The 27,888-nt window shown below is 40.0% G+C and overlaps 1 protein-coding gene across 4 annotated transcripts in view; it reads right to left on the bottom strand.

Annotated features, from left to right (window-relative positions):
* Nucleotides 1–285: 285 nt before the first annotated feature.
* ttc14 (tetratricopeptide repeat domain 14) overlaps nt 286–27,888 on the bottom strand; it is a 42,928-nt gene continuing 15,325 nt past the window's right edge. Inside the window, exons 6-12 of one of the 4 annotated variants that reach the window (XM_072255202.1) lie at nt 19,223–19,378; nt 15,894–15,965; nt 14,953–15,072; nt 7,186–7,308; nt 5,943–6,060; nt 3,585–3,685; nt 286–2,692 (exon numbers count right to left, since the gene is read on the bottom strand). In XM_072255202.1, coding sequence (XP_072111303.1) covers nt 1,729–2,692; nt 3,585–3,685; nt 5,943–6,060; nt 7,186–7,308; nt 14,953–15,072; nt 15,894–15,965; nt 19,223–19,378 — 1,654 coding nt within the window. In that variant the 3' untranslated portion in view covers nt 286–1,728. Of the gene's footprint in view, nt 2,693–3,584; nt 5,672–5,942; nt 6,061–7,185; nt 7,309–14,952; nt 15,073–15,893; nt 15,966–19,222; nt 19,379–27,888 lie in introns of those variants that run through there. The other 3 variants (XM_072255203.1, XM_072255204.1, XM_072255205.1) reach the window with 3 other exon arrangements.

Here is a 27,888-nt window from a genome sequence, read left to right as displayed (position 1 = left end):
TACACACTTGCTTTGTTTTGCTCACATTGTTTATCATATGTCATACCTTTGTTCTTTTGCTTATTAATATCAATGTCAAAACTGAAAATTTAAATGGTAATTACTTTTGGGAGAACTAGCTTCATTATTCTAAATGGAATAATTATAACAGCTGTATATGGAGTCTTCATGTTTATCAGTGCCTTTGCATGGTATACACAATTCCACATAGCACTGAAAGGATATAATGCTATAATTTAAAATTAGAAATCATGCAATAATTAGAATAAAATGAAAGACAAAAAAACAATTTGATTATATTTTTATATGACTGTCAACAACAGCACACAGTGCGTTTTTCAAAATTTAACAGTCCATGTTTGAAAGTAAACCTTTACCATGGCACAATATAGTCTGCACTATGCAGGAATGTTTTAATACAATAATTTAATTCATCCATAGCCAAGTCTGACACTGTAGGCCAATGATAATGCACCTGTAATCAATAACAACCAGATAGGATTGACATATTTTGAAATACACATACTCTTAAGAAAGGAATTTCAAACTATTTACTTAACAGAATGCAGCAATATAGTATAAAACCATGGTCTGTTACAGGTGTAATTATCAGAACCAAAGTTAGAGGCACATTAATGAAAAATAACAATGTTTTTAAGACACTGACCTGTTTTGGAAGAAAATTGCCTTTTAATTTTCTTTCCCACCCTTCTTCATTCCTCCCACTTTACTCAGCAAGGCCAAGTATACCTTACTTTCTTGTAGTTAGTATAGTGAATTCAAGTAATGAGTCTGGAAAATTCATTGTACACTTTTCCAATTTGATCACATTTTTGTAAAATGATACTTTTTTTTTGCATTGGTTATTTCTCTCTGAACCCCTTGCCAAATTTGCCTTAATATTAATAATTTATACATTTCTGTGCTACTTACCTTCCTACCCTAAAGTTTCCATATTTAATATATTTTTCCTTAAACTCTTTGGAGTGCAGGAATGTACACTCTATAATAGAGGTCGAAGGAGATGTTGCTTAATATTGCAATATACTGCTTGTCTGTATGTTTCTTCCTATAAAACAGAAACTTGTCACTAACAGACATTAGGTAACTACCATTTTTTTTTTCTGTTCCACAGATCTTCCTGTTGGAATTTGTTTATTTTTGCCTTTTTCTGTCTCTGCCAAATTTTGAAGTAATTGATACCTTGACAAGTTTGGTCTGACTCTATCACAGAGATGTGCCAAACCCCTTCCCCATCTTTGCAATTTAAAATATTGTTTTCCCAATTTTCCAGTTTTGATGAAGAGCCCTTCATCTGAAACGCTTCTCTGTTTGTCTCCCCTCAATGCTGCTTGATCATTTTAGTATGTTCAGCTTTTTGTTTCTGTACTACATAATATCCTAAAATTCAATCTAACTCTAGCAAACCAAATTTAAAACCAATTTAAAGAAAATTATGGACAAATACTAACCTTTTCTTACTAATGAGCGCATTAGTAAATGTAAAACAAATAATTAACTACTGAATTAACAAAGGTCTAAGCAAACTCCCAACAAATGAATTAACTCACCAATTATCACATAATGCTTACTTTAATGGAAGGGCATACTAACGAAGTGAATTCACAATCTCCACCTTGGCATTTGTTTCTTCAATGTATTCAACTTCTTTTCAACAGGATATGTATTTTTGGAAATATTCTTCAAGAAACATGTCACAGTGCCCACCTAATTGTTTTTCTGCTTACATTCCCCTCCATATTCTTTCCCTTTCTCAAACTCTGCAATCTGACTGAAGATTTCCAGCAGGTTTTGAGGCATACTTTTCACAGCTTTCCCTGTTGCACAGTTATGGTATTGAGGGCTGTCTTTGGAATTCTCCCTTTCATCATTCCTGTAATGTCTACTTACACTTTCATCTTTCCAGTCCTTGGAGCTACTTTCATGTACATAGTCCTTGCCACCATCTCCACTTTTTCCAAAATCACATCTTCCATCTTTAATATTGGAACTAATTAACCCAGAAGCTTTCCTCTCATGGTGGTACTTATCACCTGATGAATGTGAATATTCTGTGCATGAAGACTCAGAGTAGTTCCTACTGCTTTTTTTGCACATTTTACTGATGCTTTCATTCCCAATTTCATATTCTTGACTCCACTTCCTAATTTTATCAAGATCATTTGATTTTTTGTCACACAATTCCCTACCTTTATCTGCTTTGTGCCTTTTGTCATGCTGATAATAACTATCATGAGTTCTTGAGCTATATAAACAATTTCTGTTATCTTCAGACCTACCTTCAAGAGGATCTAAAATTTCAACTGATGATGAAGAAACTGAACCGTACCTTCTTTTCTCCATGATTTCTGACCATTGGTCAACTGAACTTTCATTTTTCTCCAGCAACTTTGCTACTTCCTGTTTCTGATTCAGAAAGGAAGCGGAAGTATCAGCTGGAGGAGTGTACCATTCTTTTTTATTGGTATGCATATGATGAATTTTCTCATCACATGAACTTTTACTTAAATGCCTCTTCTGACTACGTGAAGAACCTGAGCGTTTTCTTTGCCGTTTCTTTGTTGATTTGTGTTTTCTAGAACGCTCAGGTGAGGAAGATGAACTAGACCATGAAGACTCAGGTGAGTCAGATGAAGATGATGAAGTTGACTTCTTTCTTTTTTTCTTCATTCTAAATGGAAATATACAGATTATAAAATTGCCACGATACTGAATCAAATGCCAGAATTCTTTTAACCTCAATGTAGATTATTATTTCGAAAGCTAGATATTGCTAACTCAGAACCCAAGCCATTAAGTTTTGAATTAAGAGATTAGTTGCCACTAAAAGAACAGAACTTTCACTAAAAAATCTGTACTTCTGAGTAACTGGACACAAGTAATAACCATGTCACAATTAACTGTCATTTTAGAACAGGATTTGAATTATCAAATATCTCCAAGGTTATCAAGTTTTCAATCATAGAATCATTACTTCAATTAATTGAATATTATAGCAACAAAATGAGTATTCAAATGATTTCAATTTAAAATAATTTCAAAATAAGGTGGTTTACATACCCATAACTATTGGTAGAGAAGGACTATGCCCTTTGCTACTGGGTTTTATACATTATCAAAGGTAACACAAAGCTAGATAAAGTTGCTTTTCATCTAAAGGAAATGTACTATATCTCTGGGCCTTTGCAAGACGGCTTCTAAACAGCTCAATGTGAGAGTCCTTTTAAAAATAAGGTATAGACAAACAAATTGTGAAGTGAACCATTTCGTGTTTATCTAATTTTAAAACAAATCCTGCATTTTCGATTTCAAAGGCTTGTAAGAAGGACAAAGGGCATAATTATTAATTATAAACATTCGTATCCTTTAGAGATAAATCTTTACATTGAAATCTACAAAAGACAGCCTAAGTTTCTGACCATCCACAGTGATCACCTGCATGCCAGCCAAAAAATGTAAAATTTTCACAAATTTTACATCCTACCTTTCCAGAGAAGTATTAGCTTCTCAGTTTCTTATACAGCATTGGACAACTCCATAAACTACACTCCTCTGAAAGTTACCTTTTTTCTTCTTTTAACAGTTTACGCAATTTCTCTGCACTTGATACTTCGATTTTTTTTGCCTCTTCTTTAGTTTCTTTTGGTTTTTTTTCAAGTGATTTCTTTTATACCCAGTCATCAAGAAATTGCGGCAAAATTGCATTCAGTTTTCAGTCAGCAACATCGTTGGTAACATTTGTTTTCAGAAAACCATATTAACAATAAAATCAAATTTAAATAGGAATAAAAATATTATAAATTGTATAATTGTTAAATAGAAGAGCATAAGAAACAACACATGAGCAATCAAAAAATGAATGAAAGCAGTGTATATAAAAGCAGTATGTAGAACAAGTTAAAACGTTTTGCAGAGAAAACAAAATCAAGGACAAAATAGGCAAATGAAAAAATTACCAATTTGAAAAGCCATAGAAAATTACAGGACAAGGTTTAAGTAGCAAAAAAGTAAACCAAGGAACAACAAAGCAAGGGAGTCATGGAGTATCACAAATGTGATCGTAATTATTTTAAACAAGTTTTTCCAGAATTTACCAAATGTGTTTTAGAAAACAAACCAAAATCACCGTGTATTACCAGTTGTTCCCCAATGACCAGAGTACAAACCAAGTTTGTGCCGCAGAATCCAGTTCAAATCAGGTTGGTGTGTAATAAATTTCAGCAGGCGTTGCCCCAGAGGGAAAATGCACACAAAGAAACAGATCAAGGAAAAAAAATCAGTATTGCAATAATTTTTTTTATATGCAACAAAACTATCAAACTAAAAATAACTTATGTAACATAGTACCAAAGATTTTACTAAGGCACAAAGCTGAATAATTATAGCAAAAGTACATAGCATGGAAATGTTTTGTCTTATTACTATATTAAAAAATATCACCAAATTAGCACACAAGTAAGTTATTGAGTTTTCTGGGGGGGACAGAGATATGTGAGTGACAATAAAGGGGCTTTACAACATCTGGGAAGCAGGATAATTAAATAAAATTATCTCATTACCAGCACTTTGCTTTATCAAAGTCTACTATGCAGAAACTGGTTGCTACCTTTCTATATTACAATGGTCATTATACTTAAAAAGGTCTTTGATATCTTCAGGTGAATAAATGCACTATACAAATCTTAAATCTAAAGTTGAGTGAACACTTTTGATTTTCATACCTATACTGTCGAACTATCTAAAACATTGAGTATCTTTGGTTCTAAAGCATACGTGCATTCAGATACACAAGAAAATTAAGAAAATTTATCCACAACAACATAAGTATTTAAGATGGATATATCACAAAAAGCAACATTTTGCCTTTAATCAATGACACCACAAATAGCTTTAATCAATTTTCAGATGAAAATCAATGCAAAACCTGTCAACTACAAGGTAAAAAGGGCAAAACAGTACAAGATATAAAAGTGAAGTGCAAGCAAAGCATTGATTCTTTGCCTTTCCCAACATAAAATGTCATAATAATACTGTTTGATTACAATTCTTCTGCTGATACAGTTTTCTCAATTCATTTTGTTTTTCTGCTCCATATTATCAAAGGCAGAAAGGGATTTACAGAGGTTATGCAGCTGAGCAAAACACTATAAAATTCTTGTGTCACCTGTCCCCAAAAATTAAATGAACTGGCTATCTAGATTGTTCTTAATCACAAATGTTAATCACTGTCCAAACTGATAGCCATATCAAATTTAGAAAACTGTGTAACATTTGAGAACATGTAGACCAAAGAAGCAATTTAATCTGGGAACACAAGAAAAAAATTAAAAGAGGATAGTACTTCAGGTTCCCACAAATTTTAATCGTGATCTTTATATTATGTTGAACATACTTCTGAAAAAATATTCTAAAACAAAGTTCCTCCAGCTTTAATATGCTAAGCACATTTCCTTGGTTTAAATGAACACAAGATTTGTAATTGGAATGGTACATCTTTTTATAACTGTACAAGTCACCATTTTCAAGAGACATTTTCATTCATAGTACCAAGGTAAAGACAAAGTTAAATGCACACTTCAACTAGTGATAACAATAATACTATCCAGAATCAATTATGCAGCTTCACTCTCCATTCTTCATAAAAATCATCCTGAATGATGATCAAGAAAAAATTTAATCAATGTGGCAATTTTTTTTCCAACTGCGAAACTCCCTATTCCCTCCCCCCTCCCCCCCCCCCATGAATAGCCCAAAAATGTTCAGGATTTCACTATATAGCACATCAAAGGCCTAAATTCCATATGTGACCATTCCATTTGTTTTAGTTGATAAATATATTAAATGGTCTTTTCTCACTGAATCTGGAAAAAGAACAGTGGTAACTTTTTATACTTAAGATAGTACTGAACTAAGTAAATCACCTGCATGCGTTTTCTTAACTTCTGTAAAGCCTCTTCAGCCTCACTGAAGGTTTCATCGAGATTCAGTGCTTTTTTATAGCAACTTTCAGCATTCACCAATTTTTCTTCTTCTTCTAACCTGTTAAAATATTTTAAAAGTAATCAGTTTATTTCCTGAACATAGGATATCATGAAGTGGTTGCTGATCCAGTGACAGTGAGTATGACACCACCTTCAAAATTAAGCTATCTTCAAAGACGCCAAAGCAAGCTAAACTCCATAGTATTAATGTTCTGAACAATTCCAAAAATGCTGAAATTTTCTGAACATTTTGTCACAAGGTATGCCAACAGTTATAGCTCACCTCTATCCATATCAAATTCCCAAAATTGCTGTAGCTTAAATGTAAACAATGCAACACTAGGATAGGATGCAAAATATATAATCAAAATACATTACTTAAAAATGGAGACTAATGGTGTGGTGAAATCATCGCATCCACAAACCTGAATCTCACCATAAACAGCGTTTATAAGGTGGTTGAGAAGGCCTATGGAATGCTTCCTTTAATAGTCGAGGCATTGAGTTCAAAAGTCAGGTTATGTTGTAACTTTATAAATCTCTGGTTAGGCCACATCTGGAGTATGGCGTACTGTTCTGGTTGTCCCACCAATGGAAGGATGTTGAAGCTTTGGAGGGGCAGCAGAGGAGGTTTACCAGGATTAGCTTCCGCTATCACAAGAGGCTGGATAAACTTGGGTTGTTTTTCACAGAGCGAAGGCTGAGGGGAGATCTGACAGAGGTTTACAAGATTATGAGAGGCATATAGATGGAGTGGATAGAGAGTATCTATTTCCCAGTGTTGATATGTCTAATACCAGAGGACATGCATTGAAGGTGAGAGGGGATATGTTCAAAGGGGATATGAGGTATCAGGTTTTTACTCAGTCGTGGATGCCTGAAATGTGTTGTCTGGTATGATGGTAGAGGCAAATACATTAGAGGCTTTTAAGAGACGTTTGGATAGGTACATGGATGTAAGGAAAATGGAGGGATATGGACATGGTATAGGTAGGAAAGATTAGTGTTTGGGTGTTTTTGATTTGCTTTTTAGCTGGTTCAGCACAACACTGTGGGCCAAATGGCCTGTTCTGTGCTATTCTCCTCTATGCAATCTATGTATTTAATAAAACTAAGTAATCTATGGTACCTAAAACTTATCAACCATAACATTCAATATTGAACACAATAAGTTCACACTCACTGGCCTCCTCTTTCCACCAGAGTCTGACAGAGATATTTCTTTGCATTCCTATGTGTTGGACAGGTTTCTAAGGCCAAGTCAAAGTCAGAAATAGCTTTGCTTAGACTTCCTTTTGTTGCATAGCTAAAATAAATAGGAAAACAAATGTTACTGAGATCCAACACACACTGTATTTACTTAATTATTTACAGTTAGTAGTCTCCTGAATGAAATTGAAACATTAAAAATAGTCATGGAGAAATATTTAAACCGCTCACATTATCATAGAAAAATATACTGTAAATGACAAAGGGTTTAAGCAAAATTAACATCTTCAAATTAAATGTTTGAGCAAAACATAATCCTTTCAAACGGAAAACAAAATTTGATTTACAAATAATGTGGAAATTGATTGTAGAACTTCCTACCCCTTAGATCTTGAATAAACAAACAACCAAACTGTAATACTGTATGAACATAAAACAAAGGAGTCGGGCAAATGGCTGATCCTGTGCTTGAAGCTACTTTTTGTCTGATCCCCATATTCTTTGATTCTCTCAGTCCTAAAAATTATCTTGAGTATATTCAATGACTGGGCACTCAAAGCTTTCCAAGGGAGGGAATTTATGAAATTTAGAACTTGGTTTAAAGTGAACATCTGGTGCTGGGTAAGAAGATGCAATGAGTCCATAAAGTGATATAGACATGCTTAGCAGAAAATGTCAAAAGAACTTTAAGAATCCAGAATAATCAACCCCTTAACCAGATTTACCACTGTCTTTTGGGCTTTCCAACAAATATTAAGAGCTAGAGGAAAGTCTTTCAACAATTACTCCATCAATCTCTCTCAGGAATTTCCAAGTCATGGTGAAATCACCTGCCACTCAATAAAGCTCGATCTTGACCTCTCTGTCTGGGACAATTTCTTCATTCCAGGAAACCTGTACAGAAGGATGGGCTGCACCTGAACTGGAAAGGGACCAATATCCTGGCGGGCAGGTTTGCTAGAGCAGTTGGGGAGGGTTTAATCTAGTTTGGCAGGGGGGGTGGGAATCAGAATGTGAGTGCAGAGATTAGGGTAGAAGGACAAGGGCATGATGCTATGTGTTCTGAGTTGGTGAGGAAGGACAGGCAGGGGACAAAACATAAATGTAGCCAGTTAGAGGGGTTGAAATGTGTCTCTTTCAACGCTAGGAGTACAGGTGTCCCCCGCTTTTCGAACATTTGCTTTACGAAACCTCACTGTTACGAAAGACCTACACTAGTTACCTGTTTTTGCTAACAGAAGGTGTTTTCACTGTTACGAAAAAAGGCAGCACGTGAAAAAGGCAGCAAGTGAAAAAAGCAGCGTGCGCCCCAGCAGCCAAGCTCCTCCCCCAGAACTGCATCCTAGCCGGCATTGTTTAAACACATGCCTGTGAGCAGCCGTTAGCAAGTTGTAAGGTATCGGAAAAGTCTAAAGGAGCTCGTAAGGGTGTTACACTTAGCGTAAAACTAGACATAACTAAGTGTTTCGATCGTGGTGAACAAAGTAAGGACAAAGTGAGTTTGGCTTGTGGAAGTTGACGAAGATGATGTTGAAGAGGTTTTGGCATCCCATGACCAAGAACTGATAGATGAAGAGCTGATGCAATTGGAAGAGGAAAGGATAACAATCGAAACCGAATGCAGTAGCGAATGGACCTAAAGTGAAGCCGTCCAGGAACTGAACGTGAAGCAACTGCGTGAGATTTTCGCTGCAATGATAAAGTATGACTTTAATTTTGAAAGAGTACGTCGGTTTAGGGCATATTTGCAAGATGGTTTGAGTGCTTACAAAGAACTGTATGATAGAAAAATGCGCAAGGCTAAGCAGTCAAGCAAGTCTTCCACATCAGCCACAACAGATGACGAACCTCAACCTTCGACATCGAGGCAGGCAGACATAGAAGAAGATAATGACCTGCCTGCCCTGATGGAAACAGACGATGATGAGATGACACCTCAGTGTCCCACCACCCCAACCCCCGGGCCGTGGACCAATACAATGACGTGGAGGATGCAGCAGTAGCCGGGACGCACCCAGCACATCTTTAAGAAAAAAGCCTAAATAAACAAGCTAGTTAATTAGGTGCTGCGAGGCACGTAAATGTCGGCCCAGATCAGAGGCGACGCAATCGGCAATCACCTCTGATCTGGGCCGACATTTACATGCTGGGCAGCACCTAATTAATTAGCTTGTTTATTTTGGCTTTTTTCTTAAAGATGTGCTGGGTATATCCCGGGCACTGCTGTACCCCTGCATGCTTCGCGGATCGGTATCGGTCGGTGGCCTGGAGGGTGGGGGCCACTGCACCACCCAACCTCCGACGACTCAGCCTAACACACCATCATCAGTGTGCTCGGCGCTGTCTTCCCAATTCCAGTAAGTGAAACTACACTGTACATACACTATTTTTACTTTATATAGGCTGTGTATTTTTATGTGTTATTTGATATGATTTGGCAGCTTCATAGTTTAAAGGTTACTGGAGAGAGTGTTTCACCTGACAGCGCTTGCGTGAGATTTTCGCTACGGAGAACAGTGCGGCAATGATTGTAGAGATGTATTTCTACTTTATATAGGCTGTGTATTTATCATATCATTCCTGCTTTTACTATATGTTACTGTTATTTTAGGTTTCATGTGTTATTTGGCATGATTTGGTAGGTTATTTTTGGGTATGCAAACGCTCACAACTTTTTCCCATATAAATAAATGGTAATTGCTTCTTCACTTTACAACATTCCAGCTTACGAACTGTTTCATAGGAACGCTCTACCTTTGGATGGCGAGGGAAACCTGTATTAGGAATAAAGGGGATGAACTTAGAACATGGATCAGTACATGGAACTATGATGTTGTGGCCGTTACTGAAACTTGGCTGGAGGAAAGGCAGGATTGGCTGATGCAGGTACCAGGGTTTAGGGTGTTTTAAAAGGAATAGGATGGGAGGTAGAAAAGGGGGTGTGGAGTAGCATTACTGGTCAGGGATAGTACCACGGCTATAGAAAGGGAAGACACTGCAGAGAGTGTCCACTGAGTCGGTGTGGGTGGAAGTCAGAAATAGGAAGGGATCAATCACTGTGCTGGGAGTAGTCTATAGGCCCCTAAATAGCCCTCGGGACACCAAGGAGCAGATAAGCAGACAGATTTTAGAATGGTGCAGGAAATACAAGGTTGTAGTTATGGGTGATTTCAACTTCCCTCATATTGACTGGCACCTCCTGACTGCAAGGCGGATAGATGGGGCTGAACTTGTCAGGTGTGTTCAAGAAGGATTCCTGACAGAGTATGTGGACCAGTCGACGAGAGGAGAGGCCATACTGGATCGAGTTCTGGGTAATGAACCTGGTCAGGTGGCAGACTTCTTGGTGGGGGAGCATTTTGGTGAGAGTGACCACAACTCCCTTCGCATCAGCATAGCTATGGAAAAGGATAAAAACAGACAAAATGGGAAAGTGCTTAACTGGGGAAGGGCTAACTATGAAGGGATGAGGCAGGAACTAGTGAGAGTAAATTGAAACAGATGTTCAAGCGTGAAAGCACAGAAGTAATGTGGAGGAAGTTTAGGGGCCACTTGTGCTGGGTTCAGGATAGGTTTGTCCCACTGAGACAAGGAAAAAATGGTAGGAAAAGGGAACCGTGGCTGACGAAACACATGAGGCAACTTGTCAAGAGAAAGAGGGAAGCATATGTTAGATAAAAGCAGGAAGCAGGAGGGGCTCATGAGAAATCTAGGGTAGCCAGGAAGGAGCTTAAGAAAGGATTTAGGAGAGCTTGAAGGGGATATGAGAAGGCCTTGGCATGTGGGATTAAGGAGAACCCCAAGGCATTCTATGGGTATGTGAAAAACAGATGGATGACAAGAATGAAGGTGGGGCTGCCAAAGGATAAAGAAGGCAACATGTGCCTGGAGGCGGAGGAGGTTGGAGAGGTACTAAATGAATACTTTGCTTCAGTATTCACAAGTGAAAAGAACCTTGATCAGGGTGAGGTCGAAATAGAACAGGCCTGTGTGCTAGACAATGTGGAGATTAAGGAAGAAGTAGTGTTGGATCTTCTTAAAAACATCAAGATTGATAAGTCCCCAGGGCTGGATGTGATATACCCCAGGTTGCTGTGGGAAGTGAGAGAAGAGATCGCTGGAGCAGTAGCTATGATCTTTGAATCCTCTTTGGCTGCAGGGGAGGTGCCGGAGGATTGAAGAATGGCAAATGTAGTTCCCTTGTTTAAAAAAGGTAATAGGGAGAATCCTGGGAACTATAGACCGGTGAGTCTTACATCGGTGGTCTGCAAACTACCGGAAAGGATTTTTAAGAATAGTATCTACGTAGGGCGGTAGATGTGGTCTAGATGGATTTTAGCAAGGCATTTGATAAGGACCCCCACAAGAGAATCATCCAAAAAGTCATGAGGCGTGGGATCAGTGGAACCTTGGCTGTTTGGATAAATAATTGGCTTAAAGGAAAAAAAGCAGAGGGTAGCAGTGGAAGGAAAGTATTCTGCCTGGAGGTCAGTGACTAGTGAAGTGCTGCAAGGATCTGTCCTGGGACCCCTGCTCTTTGTGATTTCTATAAATGACCTGGATGAAGAGGTAGAAGGATGGGTCAGTAAGTTTGTGGATGACATGAAGATTGGAGGAGTTGTGGATGGACCTGTAGGTTGTGGAAGGTTACAAGAGGATATAGACAGGATGCAGAGTTGGGCAGAAAAATGGCAGATGGAGTTCAATCCAGATAAGTGTGAGGTGATGCATTTTAGAAGGACAAACCAGAAGGCTGAATACAGGGTTAAAGGTCGGTTACTTAAGAGTGTGATGAACAGAGAGATCTTGGGGTTCAAATCCATACATCCCTGAAGGTCGCTGCACAGGTTGATAGGATAGTAGAAGGCCTATGGGATGCTAGGCTTCAATAATAGGTGGATTGAGTTCAAGAGTAGAGGTTATGTTGCAACTCTACAAACCTCTGGTGAGACCACACTTAGAGTATTGTGTTCAGTTCTGGTCACCTCATTATAGGAAGGATGTGGAAGCTATGGAGAGGGTGCAGAGATTTACCTGGATTGGAAAACAAGTCTTATGAGGCCAGGTTAGCAGAGATGGGACTTTTCTCTTTGGAGTGTAGAAGGATGAGAGGGGACTTGATAGAGGTCTACAAGATTATGAGAGGCATATATAGGGTGGATAGCCAGTACCTGTTTCCCAGGGTACGAATAGCAAACACTAGAGGGCATATATACAAAGTTAAGGGAGGGAAGTTTAGGGGAGACATCAGGGGCAAGTTTTTTACAGAGGGTTGTGGGTGCCTGGAATGACTTGCCAGGGATGGTGGTGGAGGCTAAAACATTAGGGGTATTTAAGAGCTTCTTGGACAGGCACACGGATGAAAGAAAAATAGAGGGTTACGGGGTAATGTGGGTTTAGTACGTTTTCTTAAAAGGCACAACATCGAGGGCCGAAAGGCCTGTACTGTGCTGTAGTATACTAGTGTCTACAGATGTCAGGGGTAAGTTTCTTACGCCAAGAGTAGTGAGTGCGTGCAATGGCCTGCCAGCGGCGGTGGTGGAGGCGGAAATAGTAGGGTCTTTTAAGAGACTCCTGGAAAAGTACATGGGGCTTGGAAAAATAGGGGGCTGTGGGTAAGCCTTGGTAGTCCTAAGGTAAGGACATGTTTGGTACAGCTTTGTGGGCCGAAGGGCCTGTATTGTGCTGTAGGTTTTGTACGTTTCTTCTACGTTTCTACGAAACAGCACAGTTAATTCATACAGCATTGAGTCAACGGGTATAATTTCCTCTAGATGGAGATCCTGAATGTTACAAGCAAGACTTGCTGACTCATCTATTCAAACTCTCTTTCCATTTAAGTTTTGCATTTGGAATTGCTTTGTACACTTGGAAGTTCTCTTTTACACCTCATCAACACAAGATCCCTCTGATTTTTGAACTACTAGTAAAGGACGTTTTTTTCTATTTTGACAAAATGAGTAACCTCATATTTTCCTCTTTCACTTGCAGAGATCACTTTATGGACTCACTGTGCCTTCCCACAGTTCACTTTCCAACCCAGGCACTGGATATTCCCTGTGCCCTATCCTTCCCTCCTTTACCCACTATGCATTAAAATTAATTTGTTTTTTCTCTTCCCAACTCTTATGAAGAGTCTTGAATCTGAAATGTTAACTTTGTTTCCTTTTTCACAGACATTGCCTGATCTGCTGTTTACAAACTTTTGTTTTTATTGTGGATCCTTTCTTCCTGCTTTTCACTGTTACTCTTCTTCAGCTGAAAAATGATCCCTGCTAACATAGCTCTTCATATAACCCTCCGCTGATTGGAATCATACCTGACACAAAGGAAGATGGTTGTGATGGTTGGAGGTCAATCATCTTATCCTCAGGACTTCACTGCAGGAGCTACTTAGGGAAGTGTCCTAGGACCAACCATCTTCAACTGCTTCATTAATGACCTTCCTTCCATTATAAGGTCAGAAGTAAGGATGTTCGCAGATGACTGCACAATGTTCTGCACCATTTGGGACTCCTCAGATAGTGAAGTAGTTCATACCCAAATGAAGCAGGACCTAGATAATATCCAGGCTTGGGCTGACAAGTGGCAAGTAACATTCGAGCCACATAAGTGCCAGGCAATGACCATCTCCAACAAGGGAGGCCCTAACCATTGTTCCTTGACATTCAGTGACATCACCATCACTACTATCCTACTATCACCATCCTGGGGGGGGGGGGGGGTTTACGATTGACAGGAAATTGAACTGGTCTAGCCATATAAACACCATGGCTACCACAGCAGGTCAAAGGCTAGGAATCCTGCGGCGTGTAACTCACTTCCTGACTCCCCAAAGCCCGTCCACCATCTACAAGGCTCAGGTCAGGAGTGTAATGGAATACTCGCTATTTGCCTGGATGAGTGCAGCTCCATCAACACAGGAAGCTTGACACCATCCAGTACAAGGTAACCCACTTGATTGGTATCCCTTCCACAAGCATCCAATCCCTCCACCATTGGACAAACAATTGTAGCAATGCATACTATCTCCAAGATGCACTGCAACAACACACCAAAGTTCCTAAGGTAGCATTTTCCAGACCTACGACTACTACCATCTAGAAAGACAAGAACTGTAGATACCTGGGAACATCACCACTTGGAAATCCCCCTCCAAGTCACTCACCATTCTGACTTGGAAGCGTATCGCCATTCCTTCATTGTCGCTGGGTCAAAATCATGAAATTTTCTCCCTAACAGCACTGTGGGTGTACCTACACCTCAGGGACTGCAGCAGTTCAAGAAAGCAGCTCATCACCACCTTCTCAAGGGCAACAAGGGATGGGCAATAAATGCTGGCTTAGCTGGTGATGCTCACATCCCATAAATGAATAAATTAAAAGAACTCTTTATATTGTCCCAGTTGGCCACTCAAGTGAAGCCTAGAACAAGTGAACTGCTAAACCATGTGATCCTTACAGCAGAGCCCAACATCATTTACTACTTTTGTACATACTGCAAATAGAAGCATTTAGATTTCTAGGCTCATTAAAACAGAGCCATGAAAGCCAACTGTGAAATTCTGTGTGTTACTCTGATTCAAGAGGTTAACTTATTGCATTGCTTGGGCACACCATTTGGTATGTTTATCCTCGTGGAGAGACCTATGCCCATAATACTAAAAAAAAATTAAGAGTGTTAAGATCGGCATGGCCAATTAAGGGCTTCTGCAATTACTTACAATCTCTCATATACTTACAGAGCACCACGAGCCACAAGAGCTTCAACATTATTGCTGTCAATTTCTAAAGCTTTGTTATACTCGTTCATAGCATCAACATGGTGTCCTGCTTTAAAATGGTCCACCCCAGCCTTGACACTGTGGGCAATAAGCATAAGTTCAATTCAATATGAAGCATATATTCAGTAACATGATTCAAATAAATTGGTATGTTGATATATTTCATTAGCAACATTTTATTGAAAATACTCATGCAAGTAAATAAAATTCATGACTAAGGTATCTATTCATTATTTAAAGCTATATTATTGGAGATTAGAATTTACTTTTAGGATATGCTAAATCAAAAGGACACTGAAACTAGCCTTCATCTGTTCTCTCTTACCCTCACAGTTATATGCAAGAGGTTTTATGAGATTACTCTGAAGGGAAGTAAGGACACACCTTCTGGACAATATCAATCCCCCAAACAACATTTAATATCAAACAATCCAAATCAACCAAAATTTAAAACTGCAATTCATAACTTATTTAAAAATAACCTCCTCCGTTATTAACAATTTAATCTTTTTTTAAATAAATATGACAAATGCATAGAGTTTAAGACAAATAAATTTGTAACATTATGAAGCTAGAGTTGTTTGAAGTTCACTATGCCCAGTTAAGAAATTGCACAAGTAGATTTTGTTTTTGATAATACACTTGCTCTTGGGTGGCTTTTTGTCAGATGTCCTTACATACTATAAGAGATAATCAATAGTACATTTTAAATATGATTGCTTTATTACTTATTTGGCTATAAACAATTGAAAAATTATGTAGTCAAAAGAAGAGCTTATAGAAGTTTGTATCTGCTTTCCTTGTGAGCAATCAATCCACATAACACTTCTGATCAATAGGGTAAAATTACTACAATTCATCCTTTGGACTTTGAAGTTAATCAAACTGTAATCACATACCACTTTAATGCCCAAGATGCTGACTGTTTCTTCCTTAAGGCAGCAGCATAATCATCTCCTAAAAAATTTTTGCTGTAGGAGGAAGAAAAGAATCATTAAATTTCACATGGGAAAATTATGGAATGTTATTTTAGAATACCATCAGTATTCGTAAGACTATCTCAACAGTTTAGGTCAACTTGAATATTACTAACTGAAGTATAAATCAGCAAGAGTATTTTTACCTGTCATTTTAAGACTTTCAACTGTGAAAATATAATAAAAGTCACAAATTTATCTACTATAGCCCAACAGAATTATTGCAGAGCTCTTATACAGAACCAATATCTAGATAGAATAAGGACATCACACTTTTAACCACTTGATACTTAAATTGAAATTTTACTTTCCTGCTCAATGGTTTTGGCTTTGCAGCAATTAGAAGACACAGCATTAAAATATAAATAAACTGTAGATCCTGGAAATCTGAAATTAAAACAAGATGCCAGAAACATTCGCAAGGTGCTGCCTGACCTGATGAATATTTCCCGCATTTTCTGTTCAATTTCGTATTTCCAGCATCTATATTTTGATGCAGGCAGGGCAAAATGATGTATGGTTTCTGTTTTATATCCAAGGCCAAATCACAAATGAAGTCATTGCTGACCTAGGGCACCAAAGAAATTATGTTAGCAAAAAGCAAAACTTTAATATTTTAAAGTTTGAAAAGCTATTAGCAAGCCAATAGATTTTTCATATCACGTTCAAAGTAAATTTATTATCAAAGTACATATATGTCACCATACACAACACTGAGATTCATTTTCTTGTGGGCATACACAGGAAATCTAAGAAACACAATAGAAATCAATGAAAGATCTCACCAAAAGAACAAACAACCAATGTGCAAAACAAACTGAAAATAGAAGAAAGAAAGAAATAATAATAATAATGAATAAATAAGCAATAAATATTGAGAGCATAAGGTAAAGAGTCCTGTAAAGTGAGTCTATAGATTGTGGGAACAGTTCAGTGATAGGGTGAGTGAAATTATCCCCTCTGGTTCAAGAGCCTGATGACTGAGGGGTAATAACTGTTTCTGAACCTGGTGATGAGAGTTCTGAAGCTCCTGTACGTTCTTCCTGATGGCAGCAACAAGACAGCATGGTCTGGGTGGTGGGGGTCCATGACAACGGATGCTGCTTTCCTGCGACAGTGCACTGTGTAGATGTGCTCAGTAGTAGGAAGGCCTTTACCAGTGATGGACTGGGCCATATCCATTACTTTTTGTAGGACTTTCCTTTCAGGGACATTAGTGTTTCCATACTCATCTCATCTGGGAGCGAAGCCTTGTTCACACCTATATTGCTTGGTTTCAGTTTGTAAGATATATAATAGCATTCAACCCCTGCCACAGCTGTCAAGCTTCCTTCAGTGATGCAAGTTTGGTCCAGAATTTCCACTTAGCACATGAGATGACTTTCTGCAGATTTTACCTGGACCTCTTGCATCTTAGTTGGTCGTCACACCGGAATGCCACTGATCTGGCCCTCAGCAGATGGTGAATCTTATGGTTCATCCAGGGCCACTGGTTGGGTAAGTCTGAATGATTTTGTGGGGGCATACTCATCTGTGACTGTTTATAAAATCCGTGAAACTGTGGTGTATTCATTCAGATCCTCTGATAAGTTTTTGAAAATGGTTGAGTCCACTAACTTGAAACAATCCTGCAGCCACTCCTCTGCCTCCCATGACCATCTTTTTGTTGTCCTTATCTCTGGAGCCTTGCTCTTTAGCCTCTACCTGTGCGCAGGTAGAAGGAGGACAGACAAGGTGATCAGATTACCCAAGATGCAGTTCTTGGCATGGAACAGTATGTCGAGATTGTTGGGACCCCTGATGCTATATGCTGATGACAATTGGGCAGAGATTTCTTCAAACATGCCTGATTGAAGTCCTCGGCTATGATTTGAAATGCATCAGGGTAGGGATGTTGTCTCTTTACCAAAATTAAAACTATAAGAAGAATATTATTTAAATAATATTTGTTGAATGTAGTGTGATGCAGATATCATAGCTTAGTGTCATAAGTCTAAAGCATTTTCTTATCAGCAGCACCGAACAACTCCTATATTAGATAGCTCATTGTTTATTTTTCCCCACACAGCAATACAACAGTGTATGCCTACCTGGTCAATGCGGGTGTGTTGATGCTAATTTCACCCAACCAAATGAGTACAAAGGACAAAGAATTCATTTCCATATATACCTACTGTCATCTTGCTATCAGCTATCTTTGTTGTTACATTGCTTACATAATTTCCAACATTTCACGAACATCAAAATAATTTAAGCACTGGTTTACAATTGTGTAAAAAAGGGAAATTTTATTACAGCATTACTAAATACAAGTTCAAAAGTTTCCAACTTGGCAACTGAAGGTCAAATCACTTATGTTGTACTATTTACATTCAGGGATGATTATGGACCTAGACTTAGAGCATCATAGAACTACAGATTGGAGGAAATTACAGACATTACACAGGTAGAGATAACATCCTATGGGTATTTGGAAAAACAAGGGTGTTTTATCTTAAATCCTGTTGGTGCTTAACCAGGGGCCGAGTGTTTTCAACAATGCTGCAGGGTGAGTTAGGATTTTCTTTGAGGGATGTGTCCAGATTTTGTTTCTTATTAAATGTCAAAACCTATTAAATGAAACACTAAATTCATTTATTTCATAATATTCTCCATTTTCCCCTAACACAGTTCTTGAGCTGTTCATGTTCCAGCACATACCTCTGGCATCTCCAACCTGGAGCTTTTAACATGGTCCAACTTCATCCATCTTCCATGTACTTCAAATTGTCCAAAATATAATCACTAATATTCTGCCCCATCTTCAACTGACTCCATGTTCTTCAACACACTTTAAATCTTTGCCTGCAGATTTCTCCAGCACCTCCCTCAAATCTGGTTGGACAACCTCAATTATTATTTTCCTCCCAAATTTTGCCTTCCATTTGACATGTCATTCACCCTACCAATGGCAGTAATGAAGTCCACTCTGAACCTATTTTTTGTCAAAGTCTTTCTTTCATCAACATATCTTAACAAATCCCTCCTTTACACCATTTGCAAAGTGTCTTAGACAATACGTCCTCTTAAAGGTGTCATAACCAAGTCTGATCTCATTTTGTGAACAAGACAGAATAAAAGTTTTAGTCACGTTGGATTCAAAAGTAAGAGTGTCAAACAACTGAAACTGAAAAATATCACAGCTTTTGTTACATCAGACATTTCATCTTTTGAAACTTGGTCTCAAAATATATTAATTCAAAAAATCTCACCTCTGTAATCCTCTCATCAGAGACGGTGAATCAATTTCACTGATCCCAAGTTTGCCCAATAAATATTCAACTGCTGATGGATTAGCAAATCCAAGTGTGTGGTGTAAAATTTTGTCATATGTTTCTGTAATATGATTATCCAGCGTTGAATTTCGCCTATGGGTAAGAAAGCAAAGGAGCTACAATGTTTAAAACCCAGAGCAAGAATCAGTTTGTGATACCAGAATAGAAAATTATGTCATCATCTGCTCCTATCGATCTGTAGTGAGGAGCAAATGATGGCAATTTGAAGAGCAGTAGTAAAGAAGCATATCACTTGGCTGTCACTTGGAAGAGATTTTAGAACAAATGTCACTACTGCCCTCATGGGTGGGTAAATGTAAAAGAAATCCGACTGAACTGTATAACAATACCCACATTTCATGTGTTTTGAAATGTCTTCAGAACATCAGGTTTTAAAAGGGTGAGGGAATCCAGAGTACTCTACATTACATCCACATTCATAATAAATCAAAAGAAGCTGGTCAAGATTTCTAAAGGAGCAATTTATAATCATTCAAGGAATGATAAAGCAGTGCACAAAGGAAAGTAGTAGTCTAATTTTCACATGGACATCTCCAATTTCCTTTTTAAACCTGATAATTTAAAGAATCAAGTTATCCAATTATATACCAGACACATTTTCCAACAATTTTTTTCTAAATTGTGGCTCTTGCGCAACCAGTTTCTTTCAAATAACTTTCCACGTACACATGGGACAAAAGCTTCTTGGTCAGCCAGAATAGATCACCTTGGAGGATTATTATCATCAAGCTCATGGTACACACTGAAAAATGATTTGCACCTCATCGAACAACAGTCTACTGTATACATTCTGAGAAAGGAAATGTCAAAAAGCCACACAAACAAGAAGTACTTTTTCACCATGGTAAAAATAGGAGTAAATATTTCATAAAGAAAAACTGTCCCAATGGATTTTGCATCATCTCACCTCTGCATTATGAAGGTAGGGAGCACTCCAGTGGGGCTGACCTATGCTGTTAGATTAAATTTAACATGCAGTTCATTGGGTATGTTAAAGGTTAAAGTTGGTAAGTTCTTGGCAGGGCATCAAAGTTTAGGGGGAGAAGGCAGGAGAAAGGGTTGGAGGGAATAGTAAATCAGCCATGATGCAATGGCAGCTACAGTCTCAAAGGACTGAATGGCCTCATTCTGCTCCTATATCTTATGGTGAAAATGTAAGCTTGTCTGTCAGAAAGAGCATCAAAAAATGACCCGACTCATACAGAAACTTTTGAAAGTGAGCATTTCAACTAATTAAATGATGCCAATAGATCCAGAGAAATTCTGTAAATTCTGCATAAACTATAGAAGCCAAATTATAAATTAATAATCTCAAACTATATTTTGGATGGTACTTAGCATTGGAATTTAATGACAAATGCTTATATATTACGTCTTAGAAAAGGCTGCATCATATTCTAATTGTTAAGCTGCTTAAAATGTTTTCTACTTAGCCAGTCCCTTGAGGTCAAGGATGAGTTCTTTAAAATCCATGGGTGCCATTGTTGATTTTATGGAGGATGGGGAGAAGTGCCAGGTGATTAAAAAATGGTGAAATAAATGGGCAATGATATGGCAGACAGAATACAATTTGCAAAAATATGAGGTCTTCCACACTGGTACAAAAAACAGAAAAAGTGACTACAAGAGACTGAAGAAGGATCTATGTACTCTTATATACGAATCACTGAAAATTAATATGCAGACACAACATCAAGTCACTTTTTATTGTCATTTCGACCATAACTGCTGGTACAGTACACAGTAAAAACGAAATGTTTTTCAGGACCATGGTGCTACATGAAACAATACAAAAGCTACATTGAACTACGTAAAACAACACAAAAACTACACTAGACTACAGACCTACCCAGAACTGCATAAGGTGCACAAAACAGTGCAGGCATTACGATAAATAATAAACAAGACAATAGGCACAGTAGAGGGCAGTAGGTTAGTGTCAGTCCAGGCTCTGGGTATTGAGGAGTCTGATGGCTTGGGGGAAGAAACTGTTACATAGTCTGGTCATGAGAGCCCGAATGCTTCGGGGCCTTTTGCCAGATGGCAGGAGGGAGATGAGTTTGTATGAGGGGTGCGTGGGGTCCTTCATAACGCTGTTTGCTTTGTGGATGCAGCGTGTGGTGTAAATGTCTGTAATGGCAGGAAGAGAGACCCCGATAATCTTCTCAGCTGACCTCACTATCCGCTGCAGGGTCTTGCGATCTGAGATGGTGCAATTTCCGAACCAGGCAATGATGCAGCTGCTCAGGATGCTCTCAATACAACCTCCGTAGAATGTGGTGAGGATGGGGGGTAAGAGATGGACTTTTCTCACCTTTCACAGAAAGTAGTGACGCTGCTGGGCTTTCTTTGCTGTGGAGCTGGTGTTGAGGAACCAGGTGAGATTCTCCGCCAGGTGAACACCAAGAAATTTGGTGCTCTTAATGATTCTATGGAGGAGTCGTCGACGTTCAGCGGAGAGTGGTCGCTCCATGTCCTCCTGAAGTTAACAACCATCTCTTTTGTTAGACACTGCACCTCCTCTCTGTATGCTGACTCATCGTTCTTGCTGATGAGACCCACCACGGTCGTGTCATCGACGAACTTGATGATGTGGTTCAAGCTGTGTTTTGCAGCACAGTCATGGGTCAGCAGAGTGAACAGCAGTGGACTGAGCACACAGCTCTGGGGGGCCTCTGTGCTCAGTATGATGGTGTTGGAGATGCTGCTTCCAATCCGGACTGACTGAGGCCTCCCAGTCAGGAAGTCTACAATCCATTAGCAGCGGGAGGTGTTCAGGACCAGTAGGCTCAGCTTCCCAATCAATTTCTGAGGAACGATTGTGTTGAATGCTGAACTGAAGTCTATGAACAGCATTCGAACGTACGTGTCCTCTTCGTCCAGGTGGAGGGTGCTAGCAATGGTGTCGTCTGTTGAACATTTGGGATGGTACGCAAACTGCAGGGGGTCCAGTGAGGAGGGCAGCAGGGTCTTGATGTGCCTCATGACGAGCCTCTCGAAACACTTCATGATGATGGATGTGAGTGCAATGGGACGGTAGTCGTTGAGGCAGGACACGGAAGACTTCTTCAGCACGGGGACAATGGTGGTGGCCTTGAAGCATGTAGGAACGATGGCGCTGCTCAGGGAGATGTTGAAGATGTCAGTGAGAATATCTGCTAGCTGGTCTGCACATCCTCGAAGCACTCTGCCAGGAATATTGTCTGGTCCAGCAGCCTTCAGTGGGTTGACCCTGCACAGGGTTCTCCTCACATCGGCCACAGTCCCAATCATTTGGAGGAGGGGAGATCTTCCTCGCCGCCACGTTATTTTCCGCCTCAAAGCGAATGTAGAAGTTGTTCAGCACATCTAGGAGGCAGGCATCACCCACACGGGCAAGTGATGTTGTTCTGTAGTTGGTGATGTCCTGAATGCCCTTCCACATGTGCCGCGTGTCGCCGCTGTCCTGGAAGTGGCTGTGGATTCGCTGGATATGTGCACGCTTTGCCTCTCTGGCGGCCTGGGACAGTTTGGCCCTCACTGTTGTTAGGGCTGCCTTGTCGCCTGTTGTGAAGGCAGAGTCACGGGTCCTCAGCAGTGCACGCACCTCCGCTGTCATCCATGGCTTCTGGTTAGTGCGTGTAGTGATGGTCTTGGCCACAGTGAGGTCATCGATGCTCTTGCTGACGTAGCTAGTCACTGATGCTGTGTACTCCTCTAAGTTGCTAGAGTCGCCATCGGTTGCAGCCTCCCTGAACATGCGCCAGTCAGTGTGCTCAAAGCAGTCTTGAAGAGCAGAGATGGTTCCTGTTGGCCAGGTTTTCACCTGCTTCTGAATTGGTCTGAAGCACCTGATGAGCAGTCTGTATGCTGGGCTTAGCACAGCAGAGATGTGGTCTGAGTAACCGAGGTGGGGGTGGGGCTCTGCCCAGTACGCATCCAGAATGTTTGTGTAAACAAGGTCCAACGCATTCTCCCCTCTCGTTGCAAAGTCCACATTCTGATGGAATCTGGGGAGCACTGACTTAAGGTTTGCGTGGTTAAAATCTCCGGCGACAATAAGCAGTCCATCAGGGTGTGCGTTCTGCAGTTCGCTAATAGCCCCATACAGTTCACAGAGCGCCTCCTTAGCATTAGCGCTGGGGGGAATGTACACACCTACTATAAAGCCAGTGGTGAATTCCCGTGGTAAATAAAATGGTCTGCATCTAACAGTCACAAACTCCACTAGCAACGAGCAGCATCTGGAAATCAGCACGTTTATACTATGACAATTAATATGATAAGCGACTTGTTTTCCTGTACAGTAAGACAACTTGAGTACAAAAGTAATGAACTGTTACCCCAGTTACTGTATGTACATAGGACCCCAAACACGAGAATGTACAGTTGATGCTAGAAATCTGAATCAGCACACACAAAATGTTGGAGGAACTCAGCAGGTCAGCAGCATCTATGGAGAAAATGAACGGTTCAACGTTTCATGCCTAGAAACTTCACAGGACCCCATACTAGAACATTGTGTTTGGTCTCCATGCTTAAGGATGTACTTGTAAATGAAAATGTCAAACAAAAGTGCACAAGACTAATTACTGGGATGAGGTTTGTCATATGACAATAGATTTATCAGACTGGTTTGCACTCCAGAGTTTAGAAGGATGAGAGACGATCTCAATGAAACATACAAAATCGTTAAGGAGCTTGACAAGGTAGATCCAGAGATGAACGTATCACCTGCTAGGGTGCCTAGAACCAAGAGGTACAGTATTAAAACAAGGGGCTGCCATTTAGAACAGAGAAGATATTTCTTTAACCAGGCGATAGAAAATCTTTGGAATTCTCATTCAAGAGACCTTGTTGGTTCAATCATTGAAATACTTCACTGGAAAATAACAAACGCTTGGATATTAAAAGAATGAAGGGTTACGGTAGGAAGATAATGCTGAGGTAACCTACAAAGCAACATGAGAGGCCAAACAGCATTCTATTGTTATTACTTATTATCTTTATACTTTAGCAATGATTTGGTGTTTAGTCTGAGAATGCTAATGTATTGAAGCATTGCCCAAATACTGTAATGTACATCAGCAATGCAGTAGTGCAACAGTTAGCACAATTGCACTACAGTGTCAGCAATCATCGATCAGGCTCGATTCCACAGCTGACTGTCAGATGTTTGCATGTTCTCCCTGTGACTGCAAAGGCTTTCCCCCCGTTAACTCCCACATTCCAAAGACGTACAGTTAAGATTAGTGAGTTGCGTGCATGCTATGTTGGCACCAGAAGAGTGTGGGACTTCAGGCTCCTGTATCTCCTCCTTGATAGTAGTAAAAGGAGAAAGGCAAGCCTGGATGGGGAGGTTCCTTAATGATGGATGCTGAGTTCTTGAGGCACTGCCTCTTGAAGATATCCTCAATGGTGGGGAAGTTTGTGCCCACGATGGATATGGCTGAGTCCAGGACCCTCTGCAGCCTCTCGCAGCCCTGTGCATTAGAGGTTTCATACCAGGCTGTGAAGCAACCAGAGAACATGCTCTCTATCATATACCTATAAAAATTTTGTAAGTCTTCGGTGACATACCAGATCCCCTCAAACTACAAACAAATTAGAGCCACTGCCATGCCTCCTTTATAACTGCATCAATATATTTGCTGACACGAGGAGCTTGAAGCCGCTCATCCTTTCCACTACTGAGGACTGATGTAGGTTCTCCTGACTTCTCCTTCCTTAAGTCCACAGTAAGTTCTTCGGTCTTGTTGACATTGAGCGTGAGGTTGTAGTTGCAACATCACTCAACTAGCCAATTTATACCAATCCCGAATGCCTCTTGATTGCCATCTGAAATTCTATCAACACCACGATAAAGGATCAACTTTATTCGCCATATGCGAATCTGTTGTGGTGTGTTGGCACAATATGCAACAAAAAATAACACCATTCAACCATTACAAAGAATGTAAGATATATAAAAATAAGTTACAGCTTTTATATGGAATAAAATGCATAAATACCATCATGTATTTACAATGTAAACAGCATTAAAAAAATGGTTTAAATATTTACAGTGCACTGCAGTAACTGAGGTAAGAGATGGGGGGGGTGTGTGAGGAAGGGTTAACTGGAGTGATCAATTTGATTAACTACCTGGAGGAAACAAAAATAAATGGTGTGAATTCTTTTCAATATCCTGACAGCACTCTCCAGAAGGAAGCTTTTGGAAAATGCAGTTTGCAGGGTGGGTAGTGACCATTTCTTTGTCCTGAACACATACAAGTCTTACAGTGATGGTAAACTGCAGCCGATGACTTTTAAAAACGCACACATGAGGAACTCTGCAGATGCTGGAATTTCAAGCAACACACACAAAATGCTGGTAGAACACAGCAGGCCAGGCAGCATCTATGGGAAGAGGTACAGTCGACGTGTCGGGCCAAGACCCTTCGTCAGGACTAACTGAAAGAAGAGCTAGTAAGAAATTTGAAAGTGGGAGGGGGAGGGGGAGACCCAAAATGATAGGAGAAGACTGGAGGGGGAGGGATGGAACTAAGAGCTGGACAGTTGATTGGCAAAAGGGATATGAGAGGATCATGGGACAGGAGGCCCAGGGAGAAGGGGGAGGGGGGAAGCCCAGAGGATGGGCAAGGAGTATAGTGAGAGGGACAGAGGGAGAAAAAGGAAAGAGAAAAAAAACATATATATATATATATAAATAAATAACGGATGGGGTACAAAGCGGAGGTGGGGCATTAACGGAAGTTAGAGAAGTCAATATTCATACCATCAGGTTGGAGGCTACCCACACGGAATGTAAGGTGTTGTTCCTCCAACCTGTGTGGCTTCATCTTGACAGAAGAGGAGGCCGTGAATAGGCATATCAGAATGGGAATGGGATGTGGAATTAAAATGTGTGGCCACTGGGAGATCCTGCTTTCTCTGGCGGACAGGGCGTAGGTGTTCAGCGAAACGGTCTCCCAGCCTGCGTCGGGTCTCGCCAATATATACAGGCCGCATTGGGAGCACCGGACACAGTATATCACCCCAGCTGACTCACAGGTGAAGTGTCCCATGATCCTCTCATATCCCTTTAGCCAATCAACTTTCCAGCTCTTAGCTCCATCACTCCCCCTCTTGTTTTCTCCTATCATTTCGGATCTCCCCCTCCCTCTCCCACTTTCAAATCTCTTACTATCTCTTCTCTCGACCCGAAACATCGACTGTACCTCTTCCTATAGATGCTGCCTGGCCTGCTGCATTCACCAACAATTTTTAAGTGTATTGCCGATGATTTTTTCTGCTCTCTTAACAATTTGCTGTAGTTTCTGTATATTGTGAGAGGATGCTGCAACAAACCAGACAATGGCTGATGTGAGGATACTCTCTAAGATGGCAGTGTAGAATTGTATCAGTATGTTCTGGGGAACTTTACCAACTGCTGCAAGAAATACATCCTCACAACATTCATTAACAGTTGTGTCATCAGTAAATTTATTGATGGTGTTTGAGTTGTGCTTATCTACACAGTTTTAAGTGTAGAGCAGAGCAGTTGGCTAAGCATGCATCCTTGAGACCTAAGCACATAATCCCTTTCAGTTAACAGAATCTTAGACAAGTGTGAAAAAGGCCCATAATAGTGATTTATCCTGCTCCCTAAACTTTTCATGGATTTATCACAGAACAAAAACTATATCCATTACACAAGAAAATTTGTAGATGCTGGAAATCCAAAGCAACACACACAAAAATGGAGGAACTCAGCAGGTCAGGCAGAATCTATGCAAGTGAATAGTCAGTCAACATTTCAGACTGAGACCCTTCTTCAGGACATATATATCCATTGTTCTTGATGGATGGAGTTTGCACTGCGAATCAGAAGAGAATGCAGGAAGATCTTCCAATTGTCCTCCCTCTGAATTTCATGCCAGAGGCCATGCTTTAATGTTTCAGCAAAGATTTAGTCTGCTCTAGATATCTTGTGTGGCTGAGGAATTGGTGCAAGAAGCAAGGATTTACATTCTTGGACCATTGGGGTATGTTTCGGGGTAAGGATGAATTGTACAAAAGGGACGGGTTGCACCTTAATAAGCGGGGCACCAGCATTCTGGCAGGCAGGTTTGCCTCTGCCACATGGGTGTGTTTAAACTAAGTAGTGGGGGGGGAGGGGACGAACTGGAAATATAAGGATGGAGATAAAGGGAAAGTGAGAATAAGAAAAGTTAACAAAGACAGCAGGATCAACAGAGCAGAAAGCTCAAGAAGGGATCATACAGTATGGCCAAGTGAAATAGGAATTGATATGGGAGGTGAGGGGAGTAATGAATTAAAAGTATTATATATGAATGCACGGGGTATAAGAAATAAAGTAGAAGAGCTTGAGGCACAGTTGGAAATTGTTAAGTATGATGTTGTGGGAATAACAGAGACACGGCTTCAAGTGGACAGGGCCCGGGAAATGAATATTCAAGGTATACGTCCTATCAAAAGGACAGACTGATGGGCAGAGGGGGTGGGGTGGCTCTGTTGGTGAAGAATGATATTCAGTCCCTTGTGAGGAGGGACATACAATCAGGAGACGTAGAGTCAGTATGGATAGAACTGAGAAATTC

Source organism: Mobula birostris, chromosome 4 (assembly GCF_030028105.1).
Source record: "Mobula birostris isolate sMobBir1 chromosome 4, sMobBir1.hap1, whole genome shotgun sequence".
In the NCBI taxonomy this organism is placed as follows: Eukaryota; Metazoa; Chordata; class Chondrichthyes; order Myliobatiformes; family Myliobatidae; genus Mobula; species Mobula birostris.
The sequence above is the reverse complement of the archived record's forward strand: the minus strand, read 5'-3'. Positions and strand labels throughout refer to the sequence as shown.